The sequence below is a fragment of the Microplitis mediator genome, chromosome 5 (genome assembly GCF_029852145.1).
Source record: "Microplitis mediator isolate UGA2020A chromosome 5, iyMicMedi2.1, whole genome shotgun sequence".
In the NCBI taxonomy this organism is placed as follows: domain Eukaryota; kingdom Metazoa; phylum Arthropoda; class Insecta; order Hymenoptera; family Braconidae; genus Microplitis; species Microplitis mediator.
This window is the reverse complement of record NC_079973.1, coordinates 7,728,829-7,755,283: the sequence shown is the minus strand read 5'-3', so window position 1 is coordinate 7,755,283 and position 26,455 is coordinate 7,728,829. Positions and strand designations below refer to the sequence as shown.

Here is a 26,455-nt window from a genome sequence, read left to right as displayed (position 1 = left end):
TTTTGTTGGATTTTCATAGATAATTTCAAGAAAATTAAAAAAAATTTATGAATTTTAGTTAATGATCTATTTGCTCATTTAATTAAAAAAAATTAAAGCATAATTTTTAATGAAAATACAATATGACTATTTAGAATATTTGTTCTATACGATTAATTAAAATATTGAGTTGGATTTCAATTAAAAAAATTTTTAAAATCCATTACTAAATTTTTTTTTAAAAACGTTAATAAGTTTTCGATACTTGTGAGTTTATCAAAGTTTTGCTATGAAATTCAAAGTATATTTAAAAACTAATTATAGAATTCTATAGGTGTTTTAATAAAGTTAAAAGCAAGTATTTTAATGTAATTATGTAATGTAAAGCTGAGAGAAGAGCGTATTTTCAGGAGTCACCACTAAACCGCGTATGAGCGCACAGACTTTTCCTCCTCAGACACATGTCATCTCCCTTTTGACAGCCGTTCAAATAAACAATTTAAAAAATTTGTTTTCCATTTAAGCAATCACGATTGTATTATAAACGTGCGAATTGTATTATAAACTGCCGAGTTTCATGGTATAATTTGTTAAACGTGATTAAAAATTACTGTCCTTTAGCTTCTAAAGTTACACAGTTATGTGCTTGACTACCGGTCAAGCTTCTTCGTACTGTCTAACACGTTTACGGGCTCGAGGAGTTATTGGGTCTGAGCAGACCCTCGAGGTTTTGCGAATGCCGTAAATTCACCGTAATAATTTGGTAGTAATATGGTTATATTGGCCAGTTTTTTTCCTGTAGTTATGCCATATACTTACTGTACTTATACTGTAGAGATACCAGATTAATATGTTGTATAATTACGGTTTTAATGCAGTTAAAATACCGTATTTTTCTATTTTATTACCGTAAATATTCTGAATTTATTTCGTAATTTTTTGGTAAAAATGCGGCAAAAAAACTAGCAAAAATAACTTGAGTAATACCATATTTATGCAGTATTTATACCGTGTAATTCCGGTATTATTTCGGTATTTCCAAAACCGTGAGGGGACCTACTCACAGAGCCTTCGGTAAGGTAAAAGACCCTGTTGTTGACCATGCTCCAGTTTCTGACCTTTTCAACTTTTTTCTAACTTAAAAACTATAACTTTCATAAGAAAATCGATTTTTTCTTAATTTATAGTAATATGTTCTGAGTCTAATTAATGGCAATTAAAAAAAAATAGAAATTATTAACTAAATAAAAAAAAATGTTTTAGTCGTAGGTGGCTGAGGAAGCCATTTTTTAAGTGTAGTCTAAACAGTTGATGTTAGAAAGGTGCGACAATTGAATTTGTGCACTAATTATCATGTCAGTAAAAAAATTTAATTAGAAATGTATGGATAGATCAATCTTTAATTAAAATTTATTTTAATATACGTATAAAACATATTAAAATCAGTTTTGTTGCTAAAATTTGAGGGTCAATAACTAGGCTCAATTTTAAAGTTGTGATGAAGTTGTTGACCTTCAAATTCTAACCTACTAAAAACGAGGTTATCTATTTAATTACATGTCTATAAAATGTTAAAATAACAATATTTATAGTTTTACTATATTTAAAAATTGAGAATTTTCCTCCGAAAAAATTAATCCTTGCCCCTAATACACTTTACCATTATTTTTGTACAATTTTATTCAACTTCTGAGCTTTTAAAAACAATCCAAAAAAACTTCCGCGCAAAGTCATAAAAAATAAGCTAAATTTAGAAATTTTTTTATTTTCAATTGAAAATTTTTTCAAGACAAAAAATTGAGAATCGAAGGTTTCGGACTTCGAAAAAATGACGGTTTTTTTGGAAAAACTGAAATATTTCATGTCGTGACTTCCGAAAAATTTTTTGTATTTTTTTCTAAAAACTAAATTTAAAAACACAAATTTTGAAAAAAAAAAGTGCCAAAAGGTTAATTTGTGAGAAAGTTATAGTAATTTAAAAAAAAAGAGCGGTTTTTTTCAAAAATCCGTAACTTTTTTTGGGTTGGGTAAAAAAATCTGAAAAAATTCAGAAAAATGTCTTTGGTAGGATAGAAAATGATAAAAAAGTTTCAGCGAAATCGAAGGGGGTCGAAAATGATTATTTTTGGATATTAAAAAAACAATTATTGATATGAAGTAAAATAAAATAGCCCGGGTCAAAAAAATAACTTGATTTTGACTTATTTGACTTGCTTTTGACTTAATTAATTTGATTGTGACTGCTATAATTCTTTTGACTTGAATATGACTTTTTTAACTTGGAAATTTAAGTCAACTAAGTCAAATCCAAGACAACGAGACTTTAATTTGACTTAGTTGGCGTAAATGGGTAAGTATAATGGTACTAAGTAAGACAACTTAGTCAAAAGCAAGTCAAAACCAAATGTGTTTTCATATTTTAAGGCTGGGCCGTACTAAACGAATTTTTGAATTTTACTTTTCTTTTAATTTATTGATCAATTGTTATTATAGAAATTTTTATAGCTTCCGAAAAAATGTATAAGACAAACTTTTTCGGAAGGTTTTCACCATTCGAGTGACGTAATTATTCAAAATGTAATTAGAAAAGTAAAATCCAAAAATTCGGTTAGTACTGCCCACCCTTAAGATACGAAAATTCATTCGGTTTTGACTTGCTTTTGACTAAGTTCTTACTTAGTACCCATTTACGCCAACCAAGTCAAATTAAAGACTCGTTGTCTTGGATTTGACTTAGTTGACTTAAATTTCTAAGTTAAAAAAGTCATATTCAAGTCAAAAGAATTATAGCAGTCAAAATCAAGTTAATTGAGTCAAAAGCAAGTCAAATAAGTCAGAAAAGTTAAAATCAAGTTACTTTTTTGACTCGGGAGGATTTAATTTCAATTTTTATGACATTTGTAGCTTGAAAATTGAAAGTAATGTAAAAATAAAGTATATAAATATATTAATTTATATTTTATATTTCTGCATGATGTGAACTTGTTAATAACTGCAAGTAATTTCTTTAAAATATTAACAGAAAATTTTAAAAAATGTATCATGATTATTATAATTTTTTTTTGTGTTTTATATCAAATGAATTCTATTAAAAATAATTTATTATTTTTTTAAAATAAATTTCAGAAAGAAAAAGTGTAACACCTGTAGAGGTTGAAAAGGATTCTAAACCACAAATTGATAATTCTAATTGGTAAGTAGGTCATATCAATTGGAAATCATAAATCAGTAAAAAAAAATCAATATCAAATTTAATATTTTTACTTAAATTAATATTTTTCCAATCAATTTAACAGAATAACTTTTAATACCAACCAATTTCTCTATCAAACAAAAAAATATAAAAAGTAATATGTAAAAAATATTTATTATTTTGTTCAGTATCGTGAAGCCTCCACCCCCTCCACCACCACCACCACCACCAGACATCGAAGAGATTCCTGATTCTCCAAAGCTCCCTGAGTCTATTGACAAGGATATCAAGGATACCAAGAATGAAAGTGATAATTCATCAAGTAAATAATAAAACGAATTCATATTTCATAACATAACAAAAAATACATTTGCTTATTAAATATATTAATTAACTGTCATCATTTCTAGTTCTAAAATAAAACTTTGTAATAAACAACAAAGAAAAAAAAAACAATAATAATAATAAAATAGATTGATTACATAAAATATATATTTATCGCAACTCTGTCGTTCCAATTAAGCTTACGAGGCATGAAGTTTTTAGCTCAATCTTTTAATTAGTCTGTTAACGCGATTATGGACGCAACTATTACTAGACCATGGTGCTTACGCGGGCATATAATACACTTACCTAGATTTCACTTACGGCCCAAACATCTTACACATATACCTATTATAATAAAAATAATTACCGTACCACACTTACAACTCCAATAACTTTGTAAGATGGTTCCTCTTGATGATACCCCTACTACAACAATCTCTTAAACATTTTTTATAATATAATTCTTATGTGTTGCGGAACAGCAACCAACAAGTCCGACACATCTTCTTACGAGCAACCGCAGCAGCCGCAAACGGAAGTACCTGCTGGTATTGTCAGTACACCATCGCCATCATCAAACGATTTGGAAGATACTAAAGCGAACCAGGTGTCACACCTGGTAAATAAGCACATGGTGCTGCCATTTATTCCACCGAAATTTACTAATGCCGCTGATTCAGACACACTTCTTAAACCATCGGAATACTTAAGAAGTATCTGTAAGGGATCTAATAAAAACACTTTATCTAAAGCAAGGTACGTTAATAATTATTTAAATATATTTTTTATATTTTATTATTTATTTATATTGAGTATTGACAATACAGATCAGTGGATAATTTGGATATACAAGGAAGAGTTCAAGTGGAGGAGGTGGATAAGTGTCAAGAAGAAAATACATCACCAGGACCACCACCTCCTCCATTACCACCACCAATTATTACTAAGGATACAGTAAATTTAGTTAATACACCGACCACATCAACTCAGGAACCTGAAACACCTAAAACTCATCAACCACTTGCTACAATTAGTATTCAAGATCTTACAAGTGTTCAATTACGACGTACTAATATTAAAATGAATGGGACTAAAACATTTTCTACTCCACCACCTCGAAGTGTTTCTATGACCAATGGTATTTTATTAATTTAAACTTTTGATTTTTATAATTTCAAAGTGTTATGATGATAATGACAAGAGAAAGTTTTAATGATCTTATTACAGTGATTTATTTAATTTATTTTAATTAAATGGATATTGAGGTCATATTTCAGTGATTTTTTGATAGTTTTTTTTTTTTTTTCAATTAACGTGAATACTGTATTAAATTTTATTACTGATAAATAAATTTTTTGTGTTTTTGAAAAAAAATATTAATTGGTTTTAAAAAATTAAACTAAAGTTTGGTGAACAGATTAATTTTTTAAAAAATTATTTTTACGTTACGAAATCACTTAAATTTGAAATAGCATCGGAATTTTTTCAATAGTTCAATAATTAAAAATTGTTAAATCAGAAATATATAAAAGTTTAGTGATTAAATAATTAATATTACCAGCTAATTAACGAAATTTGATTACGATTTTTTTTTTTTTGTTGATTTTAGTGTCGGAGCCTTTTTTTGTACAAAAAACGGATCTTATTGCTGAATTAAAAAAGGCTAAAGACATACCAGGGATTAAAAAATTTAAAGTTGAAATGGCAAAAGTTGAAAAGACACAAGAACAGAATCTCATCATGGAGATCAGTAAATCTTTAAGTGTATCAAGTTTTGTTGATCAGGTAACAGAATTTTATTATTTAATAAGTACACAAAAGAAAAAAAATGTATATTTCCAAGAGGGAATTCTTAATTCAAGTATTTATTTACTAGCTAGTGCCAAGAAAAAATGCATTGCCTTTGAACATTTATGACCCAATTGAAACTATTGTTATTGAATAAAAAAATAAAAAATTTTTTGTCTTTAGTATTATAAATCAAGTAAACAAATTTTCTTGAATTTAATTTTTTTTTCTCTCAGTGTACTCAAAGAAACGTGACTTTTAATTATGAAGCCTTAGAAAATTGGGATTTACTCGAGTTTTGATGCTTCAATTCTGAAAATTTTAAAGCTCTATAATATACAAGGAATCAAAAAAAAAATATTATTCTAAGATCGATTCGGATAATTTTTATAAAAACAATAATTTTTAATGAAGAAAAAAAGTTTTTTAGAAACAAAATATAAGAACTTTGAAACATGATAATTTTTTTAAGAGCCGGCATTACTAACCGAGTTTTCAGATTTTAGATTTCTAATTACGTTTTGAATATTTATGGGACTCGAATGATGAAAATTTTCCGAGGAAGTTCAGCTCATGCATTTTTTCGGAAGCTGAAAAAATCGCTGCAATTATGAGCAATTAATAAAATAATAGAAATCTAAAGCTCGAGAATTTGTTGTATACAGCCAGCCCAGCTTTAAGGCTAAAACTATTGAAAGAACAACAATTTTAATTTAGCTGTAACATTTCCCGAACAACGTTAAATGATATACTAGATGCCCTACATATCCCTAATAATACAAACATTGATTTATTTTATTCTTTTTTTACTACATTTCTGGGGCTCCCATTTTGTTAGTACTTGTCCTACATTTTTATCCCTTCATACTTAACCTAATTATTATTATTATTATTATTGTTATTATTATTATTATTATTATTATTATTAATATAGTTATTATTTTTCTCTTTAGATTCCTGAAAAAGATAGTTCTGGAAATATAATACCAATTTGGAAACGTCAAATGTTAGCGAGAAAAGCTGCAGAACGTGCGAAAAAAGAATTAGAAGAACAAATAGCACGTGAAAATGAAGAAAAAAGGCAAAAAGCTATTCCACCATGGAAAAGACAGCTTTTAGCAAAAAAAGATTGTGTTGATGATAAAAAGTAAGTTTTGGAAAAACTTCATTTTTATTTTTATTGTTTTAGTAACTTTTTTAAATATCTTGAGCAAATTAGATCTAGTTTTTTTTTTTGATGATATTATCTTTATTGGCTCCAAACCGTTTATTTATTCATCTGAATAACGAAAATTTAGTGGTTCGATCCCAGTTCGTGGTATTTTTTCCTAATAATTTTTATTCAATTTTTCTACGGCCTTTTATGAAACGCGCATTTAAACTATTGAATATTTATTTTTATATATTACCATCGTATTTTTAGTGATTTGTTATTAAAAAATAATATTGTAACGACAAAAATATCAAGAGCAATGTTGGCTGGTAATTAACGTTTTCTATGTACACGGAGAAAAAAAGGTTTAATAAATCTACGAATTTTTATTATGCTATCGAGCATGGTCTGCAAACTTAAAACAGGAAGTTGAGTTGCCAAACAATTATTATGCTACCCTACAAAAAATATTATATATTTAAAACTTATTGATAAATTGTAATGAATATTATTCATCTAAATTAGGAATTATAAGAGAAAATAAAAAATTATTGGAGGCTCACAATAATAACTATAGTGCAGCATAGTAATTTTTTGACGACTCAACTTTCTGTTTCAAGTTTGGTCGACAGCATAATAAAAATTCGTACATTTTTTGTCTCCATTTTTCTCCGTATACTTCACGCACATTGCAGTTGGAGTAAATATCACTATCGATAATTTTTGTGAAATTACAACACTTTTATAATACGAATTTAACGAGTAAAATTAAAAATCTGTGGATAAATTAAATCCTAGGATACATTTCTAATAATATTGCATGATGTTACAGTAGAACTACTGAAATTAGTTGTAATTTTACCATCACTTTATATTACTTAAAAACGCGTTGTAATTTAAGATAACGGTATGTTAATTTTAAATAGAAAGCGTTGAAGGTTTACTAAAAATGTTGTTAATTAACCTTGTTATAATTATTAGTAGTCACAAGAGAATAATTTTCCAAACTAACTTCTGATGAGAAATTGTTTGTACAATTACTTTAAAAAAAAAAAAGCAGATTATAAATTCAATAAAATTGGACAAAGGTAGCGTATTAATTATTATTAGGATGATATTAGTAGGATGCAGTGTACAGCCTCTGTAGAGACCGTTCACACTTGTAATTTTATTTGAACTACCTATTTTTTCTATAACTACCTTTTCCGATGTACGGAGTAGTGAAGGATCTTGCCTTTCGATTTGAAATCTGCCTTTTTAATTGTTAGTAAAGTATTGTAATTTTAAAAATTAGCCTAATGAAATATTTTTTGTAAAATTAAAAAGCTTGATTATAATATTATTGAACTAATAGAGCCTCATATGTTTTGTAGAATTTCACTTATTAATTTTTATATTCGTAACTTAATAAATATATAGTTTGCACTGTAAAATAATGGGAAGTGAATTGGAAGTAAATACTGAATTTTTTTCAATCCAAATCCACTCCGTTACGTTGAGTTCCGGAGTTTTAGAAAAATCATTTCGCATACGCAGTAAATAGTGAGTTTTTTTTCTTTAACGGAGTGATTTCGGAGTGATATGGATTCGATTTCAGTCTGCACCCGATGAAAAAAGATTTTATACAATTGTATAAAATTATATACAAAAAATGGCCCGATCCAATTGTATACAACTGTATAAAAATTGTATACAATTCTATACAAAATGTATACAATTCTATATAATTATATACAATTCTATATAATTGCAATATATAGAATTGTATATGATTGTAAAGAATTGTATACAATTTGTATAGAATTGTATACAATTTTTATACAGTTATATACAATTGGATCGGGCCATTTTTTCTATCCAATTTATATATAGTCTATATATAATTGTATAAAATCTTTTTTCATCGGGCATTCACTCCGATTCGAAGTTTACATATTAAAATAAGCTCTACTTTGGAGTAAATTCCATTTCAAGGAGATGAAATAAATCAAAAATCATCCGGTTCGACTTCACTCCAAATTTAATCCGCTTTCACTTCGCAAATTTTTTAGTGTAGTAAAATTACAACACTTTTAATGTAAAATTAATAGATCAACTCTTGATAAATGTTTATTAAAATAGATTTATAGACGTCTAAAATCACGTGATTTAACATCTAAAAATATCAAAATAGAGAATAAACAATTTTTCAGTTCTTACAAATTATTATTTTTTTTTTTTTTTAAATTAATAGATTTTTACCTGGAAGTCTGAAGATAAATTTAAACAAATTTATCTTATTTTTGATTTTTTATATGCTCTTATATGAGCGTTTATGGTACAAATCCCGGAAACTATAAAAGTGTATAAAAAAAAATTAAAATTGAGTGAAATTAATATTTTTTCATTTCTATATTTCTGGATAAAAAAATAGAAGAAATAAATTTTTATAAATCTTTATGCCTTTACAGCAGTATCTGTTACTAAAATACGCCCCCATAGCATCGATATCCGTGAAAAAATCTTTTTATAAAATTTCATAAAGTTTTAGGAAATTATAGAAAATTGTGTAATATTTTATAAAATTGTATGAAATTATATCAAAATGCATTATAATGCGATATTATTATAAATATTTTATAATATTACGAAACTAATAGAGCGAAAAATTTTTTGTACAGTAACTATATCTGATTTATATTACATGTTACTCAATGATTTGCATCAGAGCTTCCTACACACTTTTTATAAAATTACAATATAAATTTTTTAAAATTAGACTATAAGATAGTAAATGTCAAATGATAAATAAACAGTTTACAATCAATAACAATAATACATTGTAAAAAATCAGGAGTGAATTCGGAGTTATTACGGACTTCATTCAAATCCGAATTCGCTCCGTCACTCGGAGTTTCGAAATTAAAAAAAAAATCATTTCGCATACAGAGTAAATAGGGAGTTCGTCTTTTCAGTGAAGTGATTTCGGAGTGGTCTTGATTTTATTTAAATTCATATTTACTCCGATTCGGAGTTTTAATCTTAAAATAAACTCCCCTTTGGGGTTAATTTTACTCCGGAATTAATCCGCATTCACTCAGTAAATTTTTTACAATGTATCGCTTAAAAGTAATTAAATTATAAGAACTATTTTATATGGTTAATAAATAAATTTCATAAATCATTAAATTTGTAGAACAAATACAGTGAATCCAGTACCTACAGTCGTAGCACCACCACCAGTTAAAATTGATCTAATTCCTACACAAAAGAAAGAAATAATAACCGCACCATTAAAACGTATTGAAAAAAATGTTGAAGTTGAAGAAAAAAAAATCGTTACAACAACACACCACGATTCAGATGATGATGCTCCTATAATTCCATGGCGAGCGCAATTAAGGAAAACAAATAGTAAATTAAATATTCTCGACTGATTAATAATTAATTATAAAACACGTTTAATTATTATCTTCAATAAAATGTGTTCTTTCAATAATTATTTATGAAAATAAAAAAAAAAATGCATGCTCAAGACACACAAAATAAATATAAACTTGCGATCAATTGTTATATTATTAAACATGTAAATAAATGTATCACATGTTTTTATTTTTTTATATTTATATAAATTAATATCATGGGTAAAATGTATTTATTTATGTGTAATTTTATACAGTAATTAATACGTACATCATACTTGAATTACCGAACATGAAAATTATACATTTGCCAAGAAAATTTATTATTTTAAAAACTTTTAAGCGATTGATTGCGTGATATATATTTAAATATATATATATATATATCATACATAGTTTATAATCTTTTTACTTAGATATTTAATATATATATAAATATTATAATCAATATGTAAAATTAACCGTCAATAATGTACATAAATGTTTGTTTAAATGTTCATATACTTATGACCTTCACCCTCAATAAGTTATTAATAGAATAAGATTATTAGATTATTACGAAAATAGTATACTATACTAATGTCATTTATAAGATAACTTCCCATATTTCTATTGCTGGAATTTATATTATGGTCAATCAATAACAATTATATATAAATAACATTAGTTACTTATTAATATAGTATTGATTAATATACATAATTACAAAGGTAATAATTGACCATTCTATTAAATAATCAGATCTGATTATTTAATAATTTATTAAATATTGTTATTATTTCTAAATACAATAATTTCGTATCATTAATTTTTAGAAACTAAAAATTGTTGTTTTTTTATCATTAAAAAATTATTATCTAAAAAAATAATTTAATATTTTTTTCACTATAAACAATTATGTCATAGAAATTAACTAAATATCATTGCATATATCCATATGTATATGATAGTAATATATAAAATAATACATTATTACGTACATCAGATCAATTACATACAATCATACATAATTAAACGTAATTGTATGTAATTAATAAAGCAATTATTTAGCCTATTGCAAATATATTTTTTTAAATTTTAAAAATAAAATAAATAAAAGACAAATATTTAAATTAAATTAAATTTTAATTAAAAACTCTTCAACTCGTTCACTCTAATTACTATTAGAAAGTTAAATGAAGTTATAGGTCAGGTTGATTTTTATTCGTTATAAATTATATCATTGTATAATATTAAAAGAAAGGTAAAGGTCCAATAGAAGACAATGTCGAAATATATGAGTCTGTGAAGAAAAAAAAATATAAATTTATATTTAAGTTCAACAGTAGTGTCCGTTCATCAGACATTAATATTATGATTTATCTTTCTAACGTTATTTTAATTAAACTATTCAACTATCTATATATATATTTTTTTTTATAATATATACTGAAGTAATGAATAAAATATAACAACATCGGAATCTTCTCTCTTCTCACCAATATAATATATAACACTGAGTCTTTTACGCCGACGTTTCTCCTTATATTTGTATGTATATATATACCTCTGTGAGTCTCTTGATATATAAGAACTTGGGCTCAGTACAAAACACGCTAGCAGCCGGCTCACAGTTTATTTAGTAGTTGACTCTCGTACTGTTAATATAATACTTGTGCAAAAGTTGGCACATTTATTATATCCTATTCGCGTGCTTGTGCTATTGCTGATGATTTCGAGAGCATTATCACAAAATATAACTCTACTTTTTAAATTTAGTTTATTTTAATTTTTTTTTTTTTTTTTTTTTTTTTTTTTAATATTTATATTTTACAAAGTGATTATTTTCTTATTTTATTGATGTTATTTATGATTTCAAAGTATTAAGTGTTAATTACAAAAAAAAAAAAATAAAATAATTAAATTAAGTTTTTTTTTTTTAATTATTTTAAATGGCATCACTTCGTACTATAACAGGTAAGAATTTTAATTGTTTTAAAAAATTATTAATTAAAAAATTTAAAAAAAAATCTTTTTTGAAAATTAAAAAATTTTATTTAATTTTTTAAAAATAATTCTAATATTTAAAGTTGATATTATTTTTTGGTAATCTTAAAATTTATTGTTTAGTATTAGATTTATAAATATATGTATATATAGTTCGATGACACAGAACAGTGCAAACTTCAAAGTCAGCGATTGCAGTTCCGTGTTTAGCAATTTAAATTCTTGTAAGAATTTTGCATTCACTACACACATTAAATATCTCACGCGACATTTCTCTTTAACACTTAAACTTTACCGTGTTACATATTTATATATATATATATATATACTTTTTAGCCTTCTTTGAGAAAATTGAAAAGTGTACAAGCAATACGCGCCATTTATATTATAATTATTTAGAAGGTTGACAATTGTAAATGATTCGATAGATCCATTGTTAATTTATTAATTAATTTGCTGACTGATTTCTTAATTATTTTTGAAATACCTCTGAAGGTCTTTGCTTGTACAGACAATTGAACTTACGTCTACTTGTTTTACTATTTATTATTCTTATTGAATAATTTATCTGTATTCAACAATAGTATCTATTACTACAAGTAATTTTATAAAATTTTATTTAAAAATTATTGCTGTGACGAAAAGTAATTACTTAAGTAATTACTCTACTGATAATCTATTTTTTAAATACAATTTTTATGTTTTTTTTTTTTATTTTTCCTCAGTAAATTTAAAATTCAACCGTAAAAATTTCAAGATAATTTCATGACTGATTATTCATTAAAATTTGATTATTACTCATAAATCATTAGTAACTTAAAAATAGTTTTAAAAAAAAAAGTATTCGATGTTTTCATACGAAATGTTACAAAAAAAAAAGTTATCACTATTAGTTAATTACTATCAATTGTTTTATAATTTGTTTTGTTATCATTCGTGATTAATGACTTGATATCCTCTTGTTCTTTGTTGAAACTACTTTGTCTGACTTAACATTGAAGAAAAAATGAATACGTGTATATTTTTGTCATTGAGTAGGTAATTATAATTATCATTACGACAAAAATACACATTAATTTGTTTCTTTCCCTTCATTTGACTTTTTTTTTGAAAGTATTTATGTACGAAAAAAGAGAAATATTGAATTTATTACTAAAGTAATTTTTATTGCAAAAAATTTTTCTAAAATTAAATAGTAAATAAATTTTTTATTTTTTTCTAAGTTATAAATACAATTCAAAATAAATAATTTTTGAAAATTGGCAATAGTAATCATAAATTAAAAATGTTTATTCATAAATTTTTATTATTATTATTTTTTTTTTTTTTGTTATTAAAAATGCGTTTCTTTAAAAAAAATTTTCAAGGACTGACTTATTTTTTAAAAATTATTTAGCATTGAAATCTTATAACTGCTCTTTATTTTCCTAAATGTAAATATATATATTAAAAAAATATGTTTGCAATTTAAAGCATAACAAATTGTTATGCATTGGAATTATTCAGATGATGCCGAAGACATCCTTTGACTGACTTAAGTACCTGATAATAAAAATCCCGTTCATACTGGTCTACTTTTCCTTAACGAAAATTATATATATTTTCCTCAACATGTTATACACATTATTAAATAATTATTTTAATCAATTAAATATTTAACTTGGAAAAAAATTAATTTCTTGTTGGCAATTACCAATTTTCACATAAATAAAGAAATGATTATTTTCAATCTTAATATCATGATTTTCTGGATAATTAAAATAAATTATTGAATAAATAATATTTCACTTTTTGAAAGTATTTCGGTCAGTATTTTATGTCTTATACATAATATTTTAATATCAAGTTGAATATTATTTCGGGCCAAGAGAATGAACAGCTAAAAAAAATAAGCGAGATTAATTTTTGCATAGAGGAACCAGTAATAATAATAAAATTATTAAATGAATGATTCATTTCACTTTAATAGTCTTATTAAATAATTACAGTGATATTAAATCAGTAGATGAGTCGATAAAAACCAGATAAATCTTACTCTGAGTTGACATAAAAAAATTACTGCAGGAAAAAAATGTATAAATTACGATATTTTTCCTTCTTTGTTAATTATTTGTAATTAGAAAAATTTTAATAAATTTAAATTCAAGTTTTTTCCTCAGAATTTATAACAATTGTCGTTAAAAAAAAGTGATACATATATAATTTATTAATATTTATTTATTGTTAACAATTAAAAATTAAAAAGACTTATGAATACATTTATTGTTTATAAAATTTATGAGTCTATTATGGTACAAATCCCAGAAACTATAAATACGTAAAAAAAATTAAAATTGAGTAAAATTTATATTTTTTTTTTTGTTTTTGGATAAACAATAGAAGAAATAAATTTTTATAAGCCTTTATGCCTTTACAACAGTATTTGTTACTAAAATATGCCACTATGGCATCAATACCCGTAAAAAAATCTTTTTATAAAATTTACAAGTTTTACAAAAACTTTTCTACAAAAATTTAAAAATACGATGAATAAATTCTTTTTATAAAAATTAATGCCATTGTTGATATATTTTTGGTTCATTTGAATCGTGAACCTGGTTTTTAAAAAATAAAATTAATACGATTAGATATTTGATGGTATCAATCAAGTGGTAGCTGAATAAATGCGGGTATAATCTTAGCTTAACTATTATATTCAGCAAAATAATTTATAAGTTTGTAACATATTATAAATCAAGTTAAAGCTGGTTTGACCCTATCAGGTATGGGTAGACTGGCAAAAGTCCTTCACTCAGGCCATTTGCATTATTGTATATACATCGTACAATACCCTTCAAAAGTTTATGATATGACCCTGATATCCCTTTCATCAGTTTCACTACACAGAATCTAGGTCACAAAAATATAAACGCAGTTCTTGGAATAGGGATCTTATTGATCCTTTTTTCATATTTAATTTCGGTCCGTGACTATGTCCCATAAAGTCTTTATTCAAGTTATTTACGCATAATAAATATATTTTATTTATTTTTAGACAAGAAATTAAATATTAATTTTTAAGAATTTTATTATTATACTAAAAATAATTAAATTATCACAATAATAATATTTTTTTTAATAAATTATTTTGAAAAATTATTCTACTAGAAATGTTTTTACTTATTTCTATAAATTCAACTAAATAACCCGGGTCAAAAATAAAACTTGATTTAGACTTGGTTTACCAAGTCGAAATTTGGAGCCGTTTTTCACAAGACAAACTCGACTTTTTTTACGGAGGTATGAAATATATTAAGTTTTTCGACTTGGTTTAACAAGTCAAAAGTAATGTGAATGACTATCGTGCTCAAAGTAAAGACGAATAAGTTGAAACTAAGATGAAAAAAGTTCAAAAAGTTGAAAAAAATGAAATTTAAGTCGATGAAGTCGAGATCTTATCAAAAAATCGTCGGCAAATCGATAACTTCAAAAGAAAATAAGGCGAAGCGAGCCTGAATCAAGTTTTATTTTTGACCCGGGAAGTTACGATCAGAAATGAATTTAAAAAATTTTTAACTTCTCGCTAAGAAAATCGAAGGTTTTCAAAAAATTCGAAAAGTTATTGTTTTCCCTCAGATTTTCGAAAATCAGAATTTCTTCAGATATCGACGTTTTGAGGTCCTCGGAAGCTATTCTATTTTCAGAATGATGTCCGGGTGCATGTGTGTGCGTGTGTAAACTTTCTATGGCTTTAAATGAATTATCCGATTTAAATAGTTCTTGCGGCAATCGAAGGAGCTTGTCAGCCGTCAACTTTCCTCAGAATTTCAGATCATTCGATTAAATAGACTGAAAAAAATGAAAAATACGGAAAAAAAATTTTTTTAATTTCAGCTTTTATCAAATTTCTCAAAAACGATTTGATGGATCGATTCTAAAATCTAATCTACTCTAGAACTTGATGAAACGCGGCGATTGCCGTACAAACCACCTAAAGCAGTTAATTTGTTTAAGAGATATCGTTGGAGAAAGAAATGGTGAAAAACGGTTTTTTTCAAATATTTCTGAATTGACATGATTGATCAATGTTAAAGTTTAATTAACTGTAGCTTAAAAAATTCGTCAATTGCCGCAAGAACGACTTGATGAATCGACTCCAAAATCTAATCAGCCCCATAGATGTTGGCATAATAACGCGTCAATTGCTAAAAGAACCATCATAATCGGTTTATTCGTTCAAGAGATATCATTTACTAAAAAGTTTCAACAATAACAATTCATCTTATTTTTCCTGAATAGCACATAATGTAATTGACGAATTATTTAAAAAATTACACTAAATTTTCGTCTTCAACATTTTCTTGTGATCACCGCATAATTCATCGTAGTCGGTTGGAGGGTTTAGGAAACATCGTCCACAAAACGATAAAAAAATTCTCGTTTTCTTAATTTTTCTTGGATATTTCATACTTCGACGTTGTAATCTAACTCAAAACTCTTTTAACTCTTCATTTCAATTATTTATATTTACTTCTGCCCAAATTCATGCATCTCATCAACACTGAACTAACGTAAACAAAAATTTAAGTTAGATGATTTTTTAAATTATTTTTATTTTTTGAATTTTCGTGCTACAAGACAAGACATAACTTTTTTCGAGCTCTAAGAGGTTTGAAATTTATATAAAAAATTGACGTTTATAGTATATAATTTTAGAATTTTTTCAATTAATAACCAAAGCTAATCACTTTGCTTCTCACTACGTCAGCAGCACAAAAAAAAGAACAGAAAAAACGATATTAATCAATTTACTAGCGTATCAAGAAAATAAAATCTCGAATTAAAAATATGTATTTTCTTCTTAAAAATATTATTTTTTGTTTTTGTATAAAATGCTGTAAAAATTTAATCAAAAAAAGTTATATCACTTTTATCTTATTTATAAATGAATTTACAAAATTAAAAAAATTTGTTTTTATTTTTGACGTAAAAAAAAAAGGAATTTACGTAAAATTATTTACTGTTTATAAAACATTTATGCATGTTAAATTCCTATTTATAAATAAAATATTTTAGCAAAACAACAAATTAAGTAATAATTTATTTATAGTCAAGACAAATTAATCCATAGCTTTTTTGTTGTTTAAAATTTAACAAAAAAAAATGCAATAATAATTTTAAATTTTGTTTTCATTCACATAATAATATTGTTTCCTTAATTACTTAATTAATATGTGTATCTATACAACTGTTTTGAACAATACACAAATACCGCAGAATTTATTTCTCTAGAAACCACAATTCAAAAAATAAATCCAAACAAAAAAGTGACAATGAAATATTTTTTATCCTTGACAATTTACCACTGATAATTAAATGGTGAATATCAGCACGTTACACAATCATTACACAAAAATAATTACATCACCAACATTACTGATAATTAAATTAAAAATTCTAAATTACCAATTATTTAAAAAAATAAATAAATTCCGTTATTTTTTAATATTCAAAGAATTTTCAAATAATAAAAATTTTTATACCGTTAAAAAGTATAAACTGATAATCATAAAACTGTTACACAGTTAGTATAGTATTTATATTAAACAACAATGTATTCAATACCTCAATTGTAAATAAACACATCATGATTAAAAAAACAAAAAAAAAAAATTAACTGATAGAATAATTGGTTTACAACTTCCTGTAAGTTTCTTCATCCGGTCAGGAGTAATAGTAAGTTCTCATCAGATTTAATCAGAAATAAAACTGGCCTCGGCCCTAAACACATTACGAGGCTTTGCCAACTATTAATAGAGATATATATATATATATATATATATATATATATATATATATATATATATATATATATATATGTAAAGAGAAAATGATATAAAAAAGTTTAGCAGTAGATGTACAGTAAACTTATTACACAGATGATGTTAAATAGCTAAAGACAGCCAACTTGATATTTTTTTTTTTTAATTCCTCATCTTCTTAATTGGTCTACATTTATATCAATTATTTTTCTTATCATCATTTCATTACTCACAATTATTTCAATCGGATTCATTCATAATCAGTGATATAGATATATTTAATTATGATGTTTAAATTGCTCAATTAAATTTAATAATTTGTGTTTTATAAATATTAATATAAATGGCACTAATCCAATAGTCGAAACGTTTCAATAATATTAATTTTATCTATTAATTTACTATACGAATTAGGTAAAACACAAGTTACTGCCAACATTTTTATGGTTTCACTGCCAAACAAAACTCAGGCGGATATCCGCTATGGAGCCCATAGAAATCGATCGAAAAATCATGAGAATCGGAGGATTTGTATTTTTTCTGATAGTAATCTATCATATGAAACATAGGAAACTATGATAATTTATAAGCTTCTCATGGTATTACTTCTATAGCTATTAGCAATTAATAAAAGCTTCGAATAATTTCCGTAAATCTAATCTGTATGAGTGCGACGAAAAATATCTAGATATTTTTAGTTGATAGTTTATTGAGAAATATGTTAAAGTAATTTCACTTTTTTTCTTATCAATTCTCTCAGAAAAAATACACTTTTCAAATTTTCTCTTAAGATCAAATTAACTTTTTTTTTACCATGGTAAAAATAATATTTATATAGAATTTTGTATCGAAAAAAATTAATTCTCAATGTTTATGCTGTAACTGTTACACTAAAAAATTGGAAGTGAATTCGAAGTGATAACGGATATTATTTAAATTCGGATTTTCTCCGTCACTCGGAGTTTCGGAGTCTTTAAAAAAAATCACTCCGCCTACGGAGTAAATAGGAAGTTTTTCTTTCAACGAAATGATTACAAAGTGATCTGGATTTTATTTTAATCCACATTCACTCGGATTTGAAGTTTTCATATTAAAATGAACTCCCCTTCGAAGTGAATTTAACTTCAAAGGGATTTAATACATAAAACATCATCCGCTCTGCATTCAATCAAATTTGCTCAGCAAAATTTTTCAGTCTAAAAAGTATTCGGCAACAAAAAAATCTTTTGTTCATTAATTAGTTAAATGTATAATTAATAGGGTGATTCAAAAAAAATTTTCTATTTTTTTTTGCTCTTACCTCCTGAAACGTTAGTGGTTGCCGAGAAAAAAATCTTTCCAAAAGACGGGCTCTCTAGCTCAACTTTAAGAGATCGCTATTTTAATCTTAATTTCCCACACGGAGAGAAAAATATGGGAATTTTTCCAATTTTACTCAGGAGAAATTCCCTTGTTGACATAACAAATTTTGCTTTATTAACATGGGAAATTTTACTAGAGAAAAATGGGAATATAACCATATTTTATGGGAATTTTACCCATATATTATAGGAATATCTTCCATGTTGCCATTGGAAAAATTTCCACGTAGACATGGAAAAATTCCTCTGTTATCATTGCTGGAATTTCTTTATTGACATGGGTATTTTTACTATGTCAGTATAATAGCTTCAATTGGCGTTTTTATTATAATAATTATGACTTGTCATAGGGTTTTGTAGAGCTTGAGAGATCAGGTTTAAAGAACTATGCATAAATTTCAGAAATATTCAGTAGCTTACGAATAATTAAACTTTTAATAAAAAAATAAATTTTTTAATATTAATTGGATGGGAAATTAAAATTAAAATAGCAATTTCTTAGAGTCCCTAACGGACCCAAATTACGGTAAACCCACCGTAAATTACGGTGATCCACCGTAAAATACCGATTTACCGTATTTTACGGTGGATTTACCGTAATTTACGGTGGTTTTACCGTTATTTACGGTGGATTTACCGTAAAATACGGAAATACGGTAATCCACCGTAAATTACGGTAATTCGGTAATCCACCCGAAGTTTTTACGGTAGATTTATCGTATTCGACGGTAAATTTGCGGTAAACCCACCGTAATTTACGGTGGGTTTACCGTAACTTACGGTTGGTTTATCGTAATTTACGGTGGGTTTACCGTAATTTACGGTAAATCTACTCGAATTTTACGGTATTCTACGGTAGGTTTGCGGTAAAATTACCGTAAATTTACGGTAAATCAGGTCTGCTAGGGGTTGAGCTAAAGAGCCCGTCTTTTGGGAAGATTGTTTTCTCAGCAACCACTAAAGTTTCAGGGGGTAATAGAGAAAAAAAAATGAAAAGTTTTTTTGAACTACCCTAATAAATTATATCGCAATTAAATTATTATAAATAATTACTTACAGATCGATTAACATGTCGTCAAGTATTAAATATTATGGTGATACTCGGCTTTATGCTCAATTATATGTTAAGAGTAAATTTAACAATTGCAATAGTTGCAATGGTAATTCCAAATAAGACATCACATTCCAATTTATCTGATGTTAATCATGAGTGCTCGGGAACTTTTATTTCCACTGCTATTAATAACAGTACAATTAGAGACTTAGAAAATATGGATGATATAAATAATGCGACGCAAATGACGGAGAGGGTAAGAAATTATTTATTTTTTTTTTTTTCATAATTAAAAAATATTTAATAAAAATAAATTTATATAATACTATATATTAGGTACCTGACGAAAGACCACAAACGAGGTATGCTTGGGATGAATATCAAGTGAATTTTATTTTGGGTGCATTTTTTTGGGGATATATTTGTACTGAATTACCAGGAGGACGTTTGGCTGAAGTTATTGGTGCTAAAAGAGTTTTTGGATATTCAATGCTTATTTCAAGTATTGTAACTCTTCTTACACCAATTTCTGCTACATTTGGGTATAAATTTGTTGCTGGTCTAAGAATTATTTTGGGTTTCATGTTGGTATGATATTTATTATACATTAATATTTTTTTTTAATACTTTCATTTCTTCATACCTACAAAAATAAAAAAAAAATTAATTTTTTATTATGAAATTTTAATAACATGATTTGTTATCCACTACATGGAAAAAAAAGCGCTGCAACAGGATTTTCATGTTACAGCAACACGAAACATCCTGAGGGAGTAACAGGACAAAATCCGTGCGCAAGCGCGGGCCTGATTATTTACAAAGTATAAGACTGCAAAAAAAATTTTTTTTTCAAAATTGGAATTTTTTTCATACTGACAAAAAAGTATTGTTCAAAATTTGTATGCTTCTTATAGTGATGAAAGAAATTTTTTTTTAAATTTGAATTTTTTTCCAAACTGAATTTCTTTTTAAATTTTGAAATTTTACTATAATGACAAAAAAAATTGTTACATGAAACTTGTTTCTTATGCTGTTGCTACAACAGGATGTTATCCTGTTGCTCTCACAGGATGTGTCCTGTTGCTGTAACATGATTTTATCCAGTTGCTCCCACAGAACTGCGTCCTGTTGCAGCACCTATTTTTTTTCGTGTAACGTATAATTATCGACGTACGGCAAAATATCCACACAGAAAAAAATATAATTTTTTGGCGCAAGAAATATTTTGCATTATGGATTAAAAACGAAAATTTTTTTAGGATGAGAAAAAAATAACTGGCCCAAGAAATTTTTTTCGCCCTAAAAAATTTTGTTTTCGACTCATAATGCGAAAAATTTCTTGAGGTAAGTAAACATTTTTTGCACCAATAAATCTTTTTTTTTTTCTGTGCAGAATAAAAAATGAGTAAAAACACTTTCAAACATATACCAGCTTTATTTTATTCATGCTATATTTTATTTGTTTGTTAAGATACCGGAAATAATACCGTTAGTGTAATTTCTCAAAACTATTTTTAGTTGTTATGTAATTTTCTATCATTAATACAATATTACTATTATTAAATTTTATTGGTGTATGCATACTTTATTAAAAAAAAAGATTAAGTTATTTCACACCTCGAACGCTTAGCATTGGATGCCTCTGGTTAAGAAATCCATCAATTCCCATTCAGAGTTTTTTAATCGGTTTCAATCGGAAATTTTCGATTCATTTCAATAAGATTTTATCAGTAATTTCCCAGCAAATCCTATTAAACTGAATCGGATTTTTTAACCAGAACTCTACTCTCACAAGATTTAAAAAATGAAATTTTCTTACCTCAAATAATCTCCACGATTTTTATACTGCACATAAGACAGAAGTATCATTTGTGGCCACTGCTCCATTTTTGGACACTTAATACTTAATTTCAATTAATAAAAAAGTATAAAATAAAATTTCCATTGTAACAGTATGATAAAAGTATCTTTGTACGCATTTAAAAAATTAATTATGCCATTACGTCTTTTACAAATTATTTTATTTTAATTTTTCAATTGTCCAAAACTGGTCCTGAAGTGGCCAAAAACGGTACCTCTACCCCATATACTTTTAAAAGTACAAAAATGTTAAGATGAATTTCCGTCAATTGGTCGGTACCAAGAGCTAATAATTTTTTTTATGAAAAATTGAATAAAGATTTTAAGTTTCTCGCTCTAATTGAAAATCATGTAAAATATTAAATTAAAAAAACAAAATTTTAGGGTGCAACTTGGCCAGCTATACATCCAATGACATCCCTTTGGATTCCTCCAACAGAAAGAAGCAAGTTCATCTCAAATATGATGGGTTAGTTGGAAGATAATGAACAATAATTATCCGTCATCAATGCCCATCACACTCACACACTGTATCGTTGACCCATCATTCTGATTGGTGGAAAATACTATAACGAGCCATGAGATCAGTGTAATTTAGATCAATCAAATAGAATTTAAATATGGGTGTAATATTTTTAAGTACCACATAGATAAATTGTACCACAACTTATTAAATATTAATATTCATATTTTTATTTATTTATTTTTTTTTATTGTTTTGTAGCTTCATCACTTGGTGCTGCAATTACTATGCCAATCTGTGGCTTTCTAATAGCATCAGTTGGCTGGGAATCTGTTTTCTATCTAACCGGTGGAATAAGCATTATCTGGAGCATCGCCTGGTTTACTCTTGTCTATGATTCTCCAGCAAAACATCCTAGAATTACTAATGAAGAGAGAAGATTTATTGAAGAATCTATTGGTACAACGTCTTCAAAGAAGGTATAAATAACTCTTGATCATTTATTTAGTATTTTTATTCCGATTACTGATATCAATTATTCATGTAACATAAAGACGTTGCATAATTTTCATATAAAATTGTTATCATCATTTTGTTGATATTTTTTTTTAGGTTCATGCTGTTCCTTGGAAGTTTATTTTTACGTCACTACCTGTTTGGGCGATTATTATTACTCATGGATGCAGCGTCTTTGGATACTTTACTGTTGTCAATCAACTTCCTACTTATTTTAAATATATTTTAAACTTTAATATTAAAGCGGTATGTTATCTTTAATATACTTATATTTTTAATGATATATTTAAACAAAATTCGGAATAGAAAAAAAAATTAATTAGATAAAGCAAAATTAATTTTGTAAATGAATAATCATAGAATTTAAATAATAGGCCATCTTACTAATGATGTCTCTTCAATTTAATCTTTGGTAATTTGAAATCTTGTATAAAAGCTAGAATTGATTTTTATCGTATATTATAAATTTTAGTTTAAAAAAAAAAAAGTCGACAAAAAAATTAAAAAGTGACTTTTTGCAAAAATTGCTGTAACTTTGTTAATTGTTAATATTTTTAACTAAATCTCGTGATAAATTATTGGAAAGTAAATTTACTATGACACACGGAAAAAAATAAACTTTAAAATTTAGTGTTTGAAATTATAACGCGGAACCTGGAGGTCAATATAGGAAATTTTAAGATTCCAAACAATAAATTTTATAGTACGCGTCATAAATTTTTAATGTTTAAGTTACGATTTTTAAAGTTCAAATACTAATTTTTACGACATAAACAATAAATTTTAATATTTATCCTATGATTGTTTACGTTTTTATTATAAATTAAAAAATTACTATTTAGAATGATAGTTTTACTTATCACTTTATTATTATATTACTTGTCGTTTCTCAATTTATCGAGTTCATTTTTTTCCGTGCATAGAATTCATGAAATAATTAAAACTTCTTAAAAGTATATTTATTCATGATCTTGAAATTAGAAGACAATTAAAAGTTTTCGGATTTTTTTTTTCTTATCAAATCAATTATTACAAAAAAAAAAAAAAAGAACATGGGGCATTCCACGCTTAATCGGACGGTTTCAAAAATTGATTTTTCCGATTTTCTTAATTTTTTGGTATTTTTTAGTACCCCTCAAAAGAGGCTCCCTGGTAAAATTGGAGATTTTTTTGATCAATGGTTCAAAAAATATCGAATTTTCAAAAAAACCGCTCTTTTTCTGGTTTTTTGATCATAACTTTCGTAATAATGGTCGAAATTCAATGGATTTTTTTTCAAAATTTTCTTTTTTAGATGGCCTTTACAGCAAAAAATACAAAACAAATATACAAAATGTTTTAAATCGAGATTTTTGAATTTTAAGTTTTCAACCGTGTTTCTAAAAAAAAATGTATCCTTCGATTTTTTTGAAAATTTTCTATCTTAAACTTCTCTCCATACTGCAACTTTTAAGCCCGGTCTGGTGGTGGGCCTTCCATAATTACTATTTTTTTTCGCTATACATTATTATCAGTACCGATTTTTGACACTGTACACTTATTTTTCTTGTATATTATAAATTGATATCGATATTTTTTTGTTCTGAGTAGGGATTTAAAAGCAGTAAGTAAACGTTAATGCTATTTATAAGCAGTTATAATAAATGCTTTTATTTATTAAGAAGCAACTATTTTGAAGCAAAAGAAACATTAGATTTGCTATACAATACAGCTGAGACCATTACAGGAGCTCAAAAATTCCATATAATTATTCGAAAAAGCGACGAAACTGTATTCCAAACGTTTTTAATTATTTCCGTGTTTTTTCGAAAATTTTACATTAACGATTGTTTTATGAACTAGAGTACTTAGTGAATATACCTGCCTAGACCTCTTTTATTGGCCACCTAATTTTCTTGTATCTATATTCGGCCACCTTATTTTTAATATAAATTAAGAAAAAATCATTAAATTGTTAACTCCTAAAATTACTATGAAATGAGCTAATAAGATTACAAAAAAAAATCGGACTTTTATTGTTATTTTTAATTAGTAATAGGTTATTGAAAAAAAACAAGAAACCTTAACCTACCTGATAAGAAATCACCAGAATTCATATCTGACGCACTACTATTTGTTTTTTTTAATTATAAAGTGAATTTTTACAATAATCAAAGTATGGAAAGTTTTTTGGAAATATATTTATAAATATTGAATTATGCGTAAAACTATAAAAGACTTTTTTTGTAGCGCTTTAAATTCTCTACAAGAAAGGTACCTTATACTTTTTTCAAAAACTGAATAGCCGTTGAGATATTTTGAAGTTTAAAATTCGAATCCCGTGTAAGAGTAGAATAAATAAATTTTCATTTTTTTCATTTTTCCTCTTTTTTTCTTATTTTTTTCGCGCAAGTTATGTGCTTACGTAGTAAAAAAAATATATAAATTGATTTGAATTTATAAATTTTTGACCCTTGCTCAGAAAATTTATATGCTCACAATATTATTATGATGATTAATAAAAATTTAAATTTACTAAAGCCCATAATAACGAGATTAAAATTTCCAATTCTAGTAAAAATCATTCATCTTCAAAAAATTATTAAGTCTAATATCAAATAATAACTATTTATATATTTTTTTCTTAGAATGGACTTTTATCATCACTACCTTACATAGGAAAGTATGTTTTCGCACTGGCAACATCAACATTAGCAGATTATCTACGTCGTTCAGGAAAACTTTCAGTTACCGCAATCAGAAAAATATTCACTACATTTGGTAAATATTTTTATTTAATAATAAATTTCATTCATTTTATTTTATTATTTTTTACAACATGACTTCAACCTCCAGATTTATTTATTTATTCAGTTAAAATAATCGTCAACTGTTCTCATTTCATGTCTTGAATAAATTATTAAACAATTTATTACCTTAGATTGACAATGAGAAAAAAAATAATATGTGGGTTAGCAATTGAATTATTTATAATCATTATTTATTTATTTTATTTTTAGCTGTACTAATACCAGGACTATTGATGATACTTCAAGCAAATTTCGGTTGTGATCGAGTTATATCTGTTGTAATATTTACAATAGCATTAACAATAAATGGTGCTGTGACTGCTGGTTATCTTGGTAATGGTCTCGATATTGCTCCTAATTTTTCTGGTACTATATTTGGACTAGCCAATACACTCAGTTCACTCGGTGGTTATCTAAGTAGTTTTATGGTCGGTCGATTGACTTATAAAAATCAAACCTATCATCAATGGTCTATTGTTTTTTGGATTTTATCAGTAACTTATATTGTCGGTGCAATAACATTTGCTATTTTTGGTTCAGGTGAATTACAAAAATGGAATAGTCCTGATAGTAATAATATACCAGAATTAATGAAAAATGATTCGAAAAATAATGAAGAAGTTATATCGTTAAATGATAAAAGATCATCGGACTGATTACTTTTTATTATTTTTAAATACCATTTTAAATCATTTTTATTCACATAAATAAATAATTGTATTTTTTTTTTTGCAATTTATGAATGTAAATACACATGTCATCACAATTTTAAATAAATAAAAAA

The 26,455-nt window shown here is 25.8% G+C and overlaps 2 protein-coding genes across 3 annotated transcripts in view; both read left to right on the top strand.

Moving 5' to 3' along the window:
* The window catches only part of LOC130667740 (uncharacterized ENTR1 family protein), a 33,618-nt gene extending 23,141 nt beyond the window's left edge, over positions 1-10,477 (top strand). The window contains exons 6-12 of one of the 2 annotated variants that reach the window (XM_057469564.1): positions 3,106-3,172; positions 3,361-3,494; positions 3,982-4,255; positions 4,327-4,637; positions 5,109-5,284; positions 6,241-6,434; positions 9,616-10,477. In XM_057469564.1, the coding sequence (XP_057325547.1) occupies positions 3,106-3,172; positions 3,361-3,494; positions 3,982-4,255; positions 4,327-4,637; positions 5,109-5,284; positions 6,241-6,434; positions 9,616-9,856 (1,397 nt within the window). In that variant the 3' untranslated portion in view covers positions 9,857-10,477. The remainder of the gene's footprint in view (positions 1-3,105; positions 3,173-3,360; positions 3,495-3,981; positions 4,256-4,326; positions 4,638-5,108; positions 5,285-6,240; positions 6,435-9,615) is intronic. The other variant, XM_057469565.1, reaches the window with a different exon arrangement.
* A 948-nt stretch (positions 10,478-11,425) lies between these two features.
* LOC130668835 (putative inorganic phosphate cotransporter) lies at positions 11,426-26,455 on the top strand. The gene is made up of 8 exons (XM_057471324.1): positions 11,426-11,797; positions 20,049-20,299; positions 20,380-20,631; positions 22,288-22,372; positions 22,628-22,845; positions 22,979-23,128; positions 25,510-25,642; positions 25,882-26,455. The coding sequence occupies exons 1-8, from the start codon at positions 11,773-11,775 to the stop codon at positions 26,325-26,327; spliced, it is 1,560 nt and encodes a 519-aa protein (XP_057327307.1). The 5' UTR covers positions 11,426-11,772; the 3' UTR covers positions 26,328-26,455.

Bases quoted from the DNA above. Each gene is read 5' to 3' on its own strand.
- LOC130668835 (XM_057471324.1), top strand. From the start codon at position 11,773: ATGGCATCACTTCGTACTATAACAG. The intron at 20,300-20,379 runs GTAAGAAATTAT...ACTATATATTAG, and splicing joins CGACGCAAATGACGGAGAGG to GTACCTGACGAAAGACCACA. The intron at 22,846-22,978 runs GTATAAATAACT...ATTTTTTTTTAG, and splicing joins GTACAACGTCTTCAAAGAAG to GTTCATGCTGTTCCTTGGAA.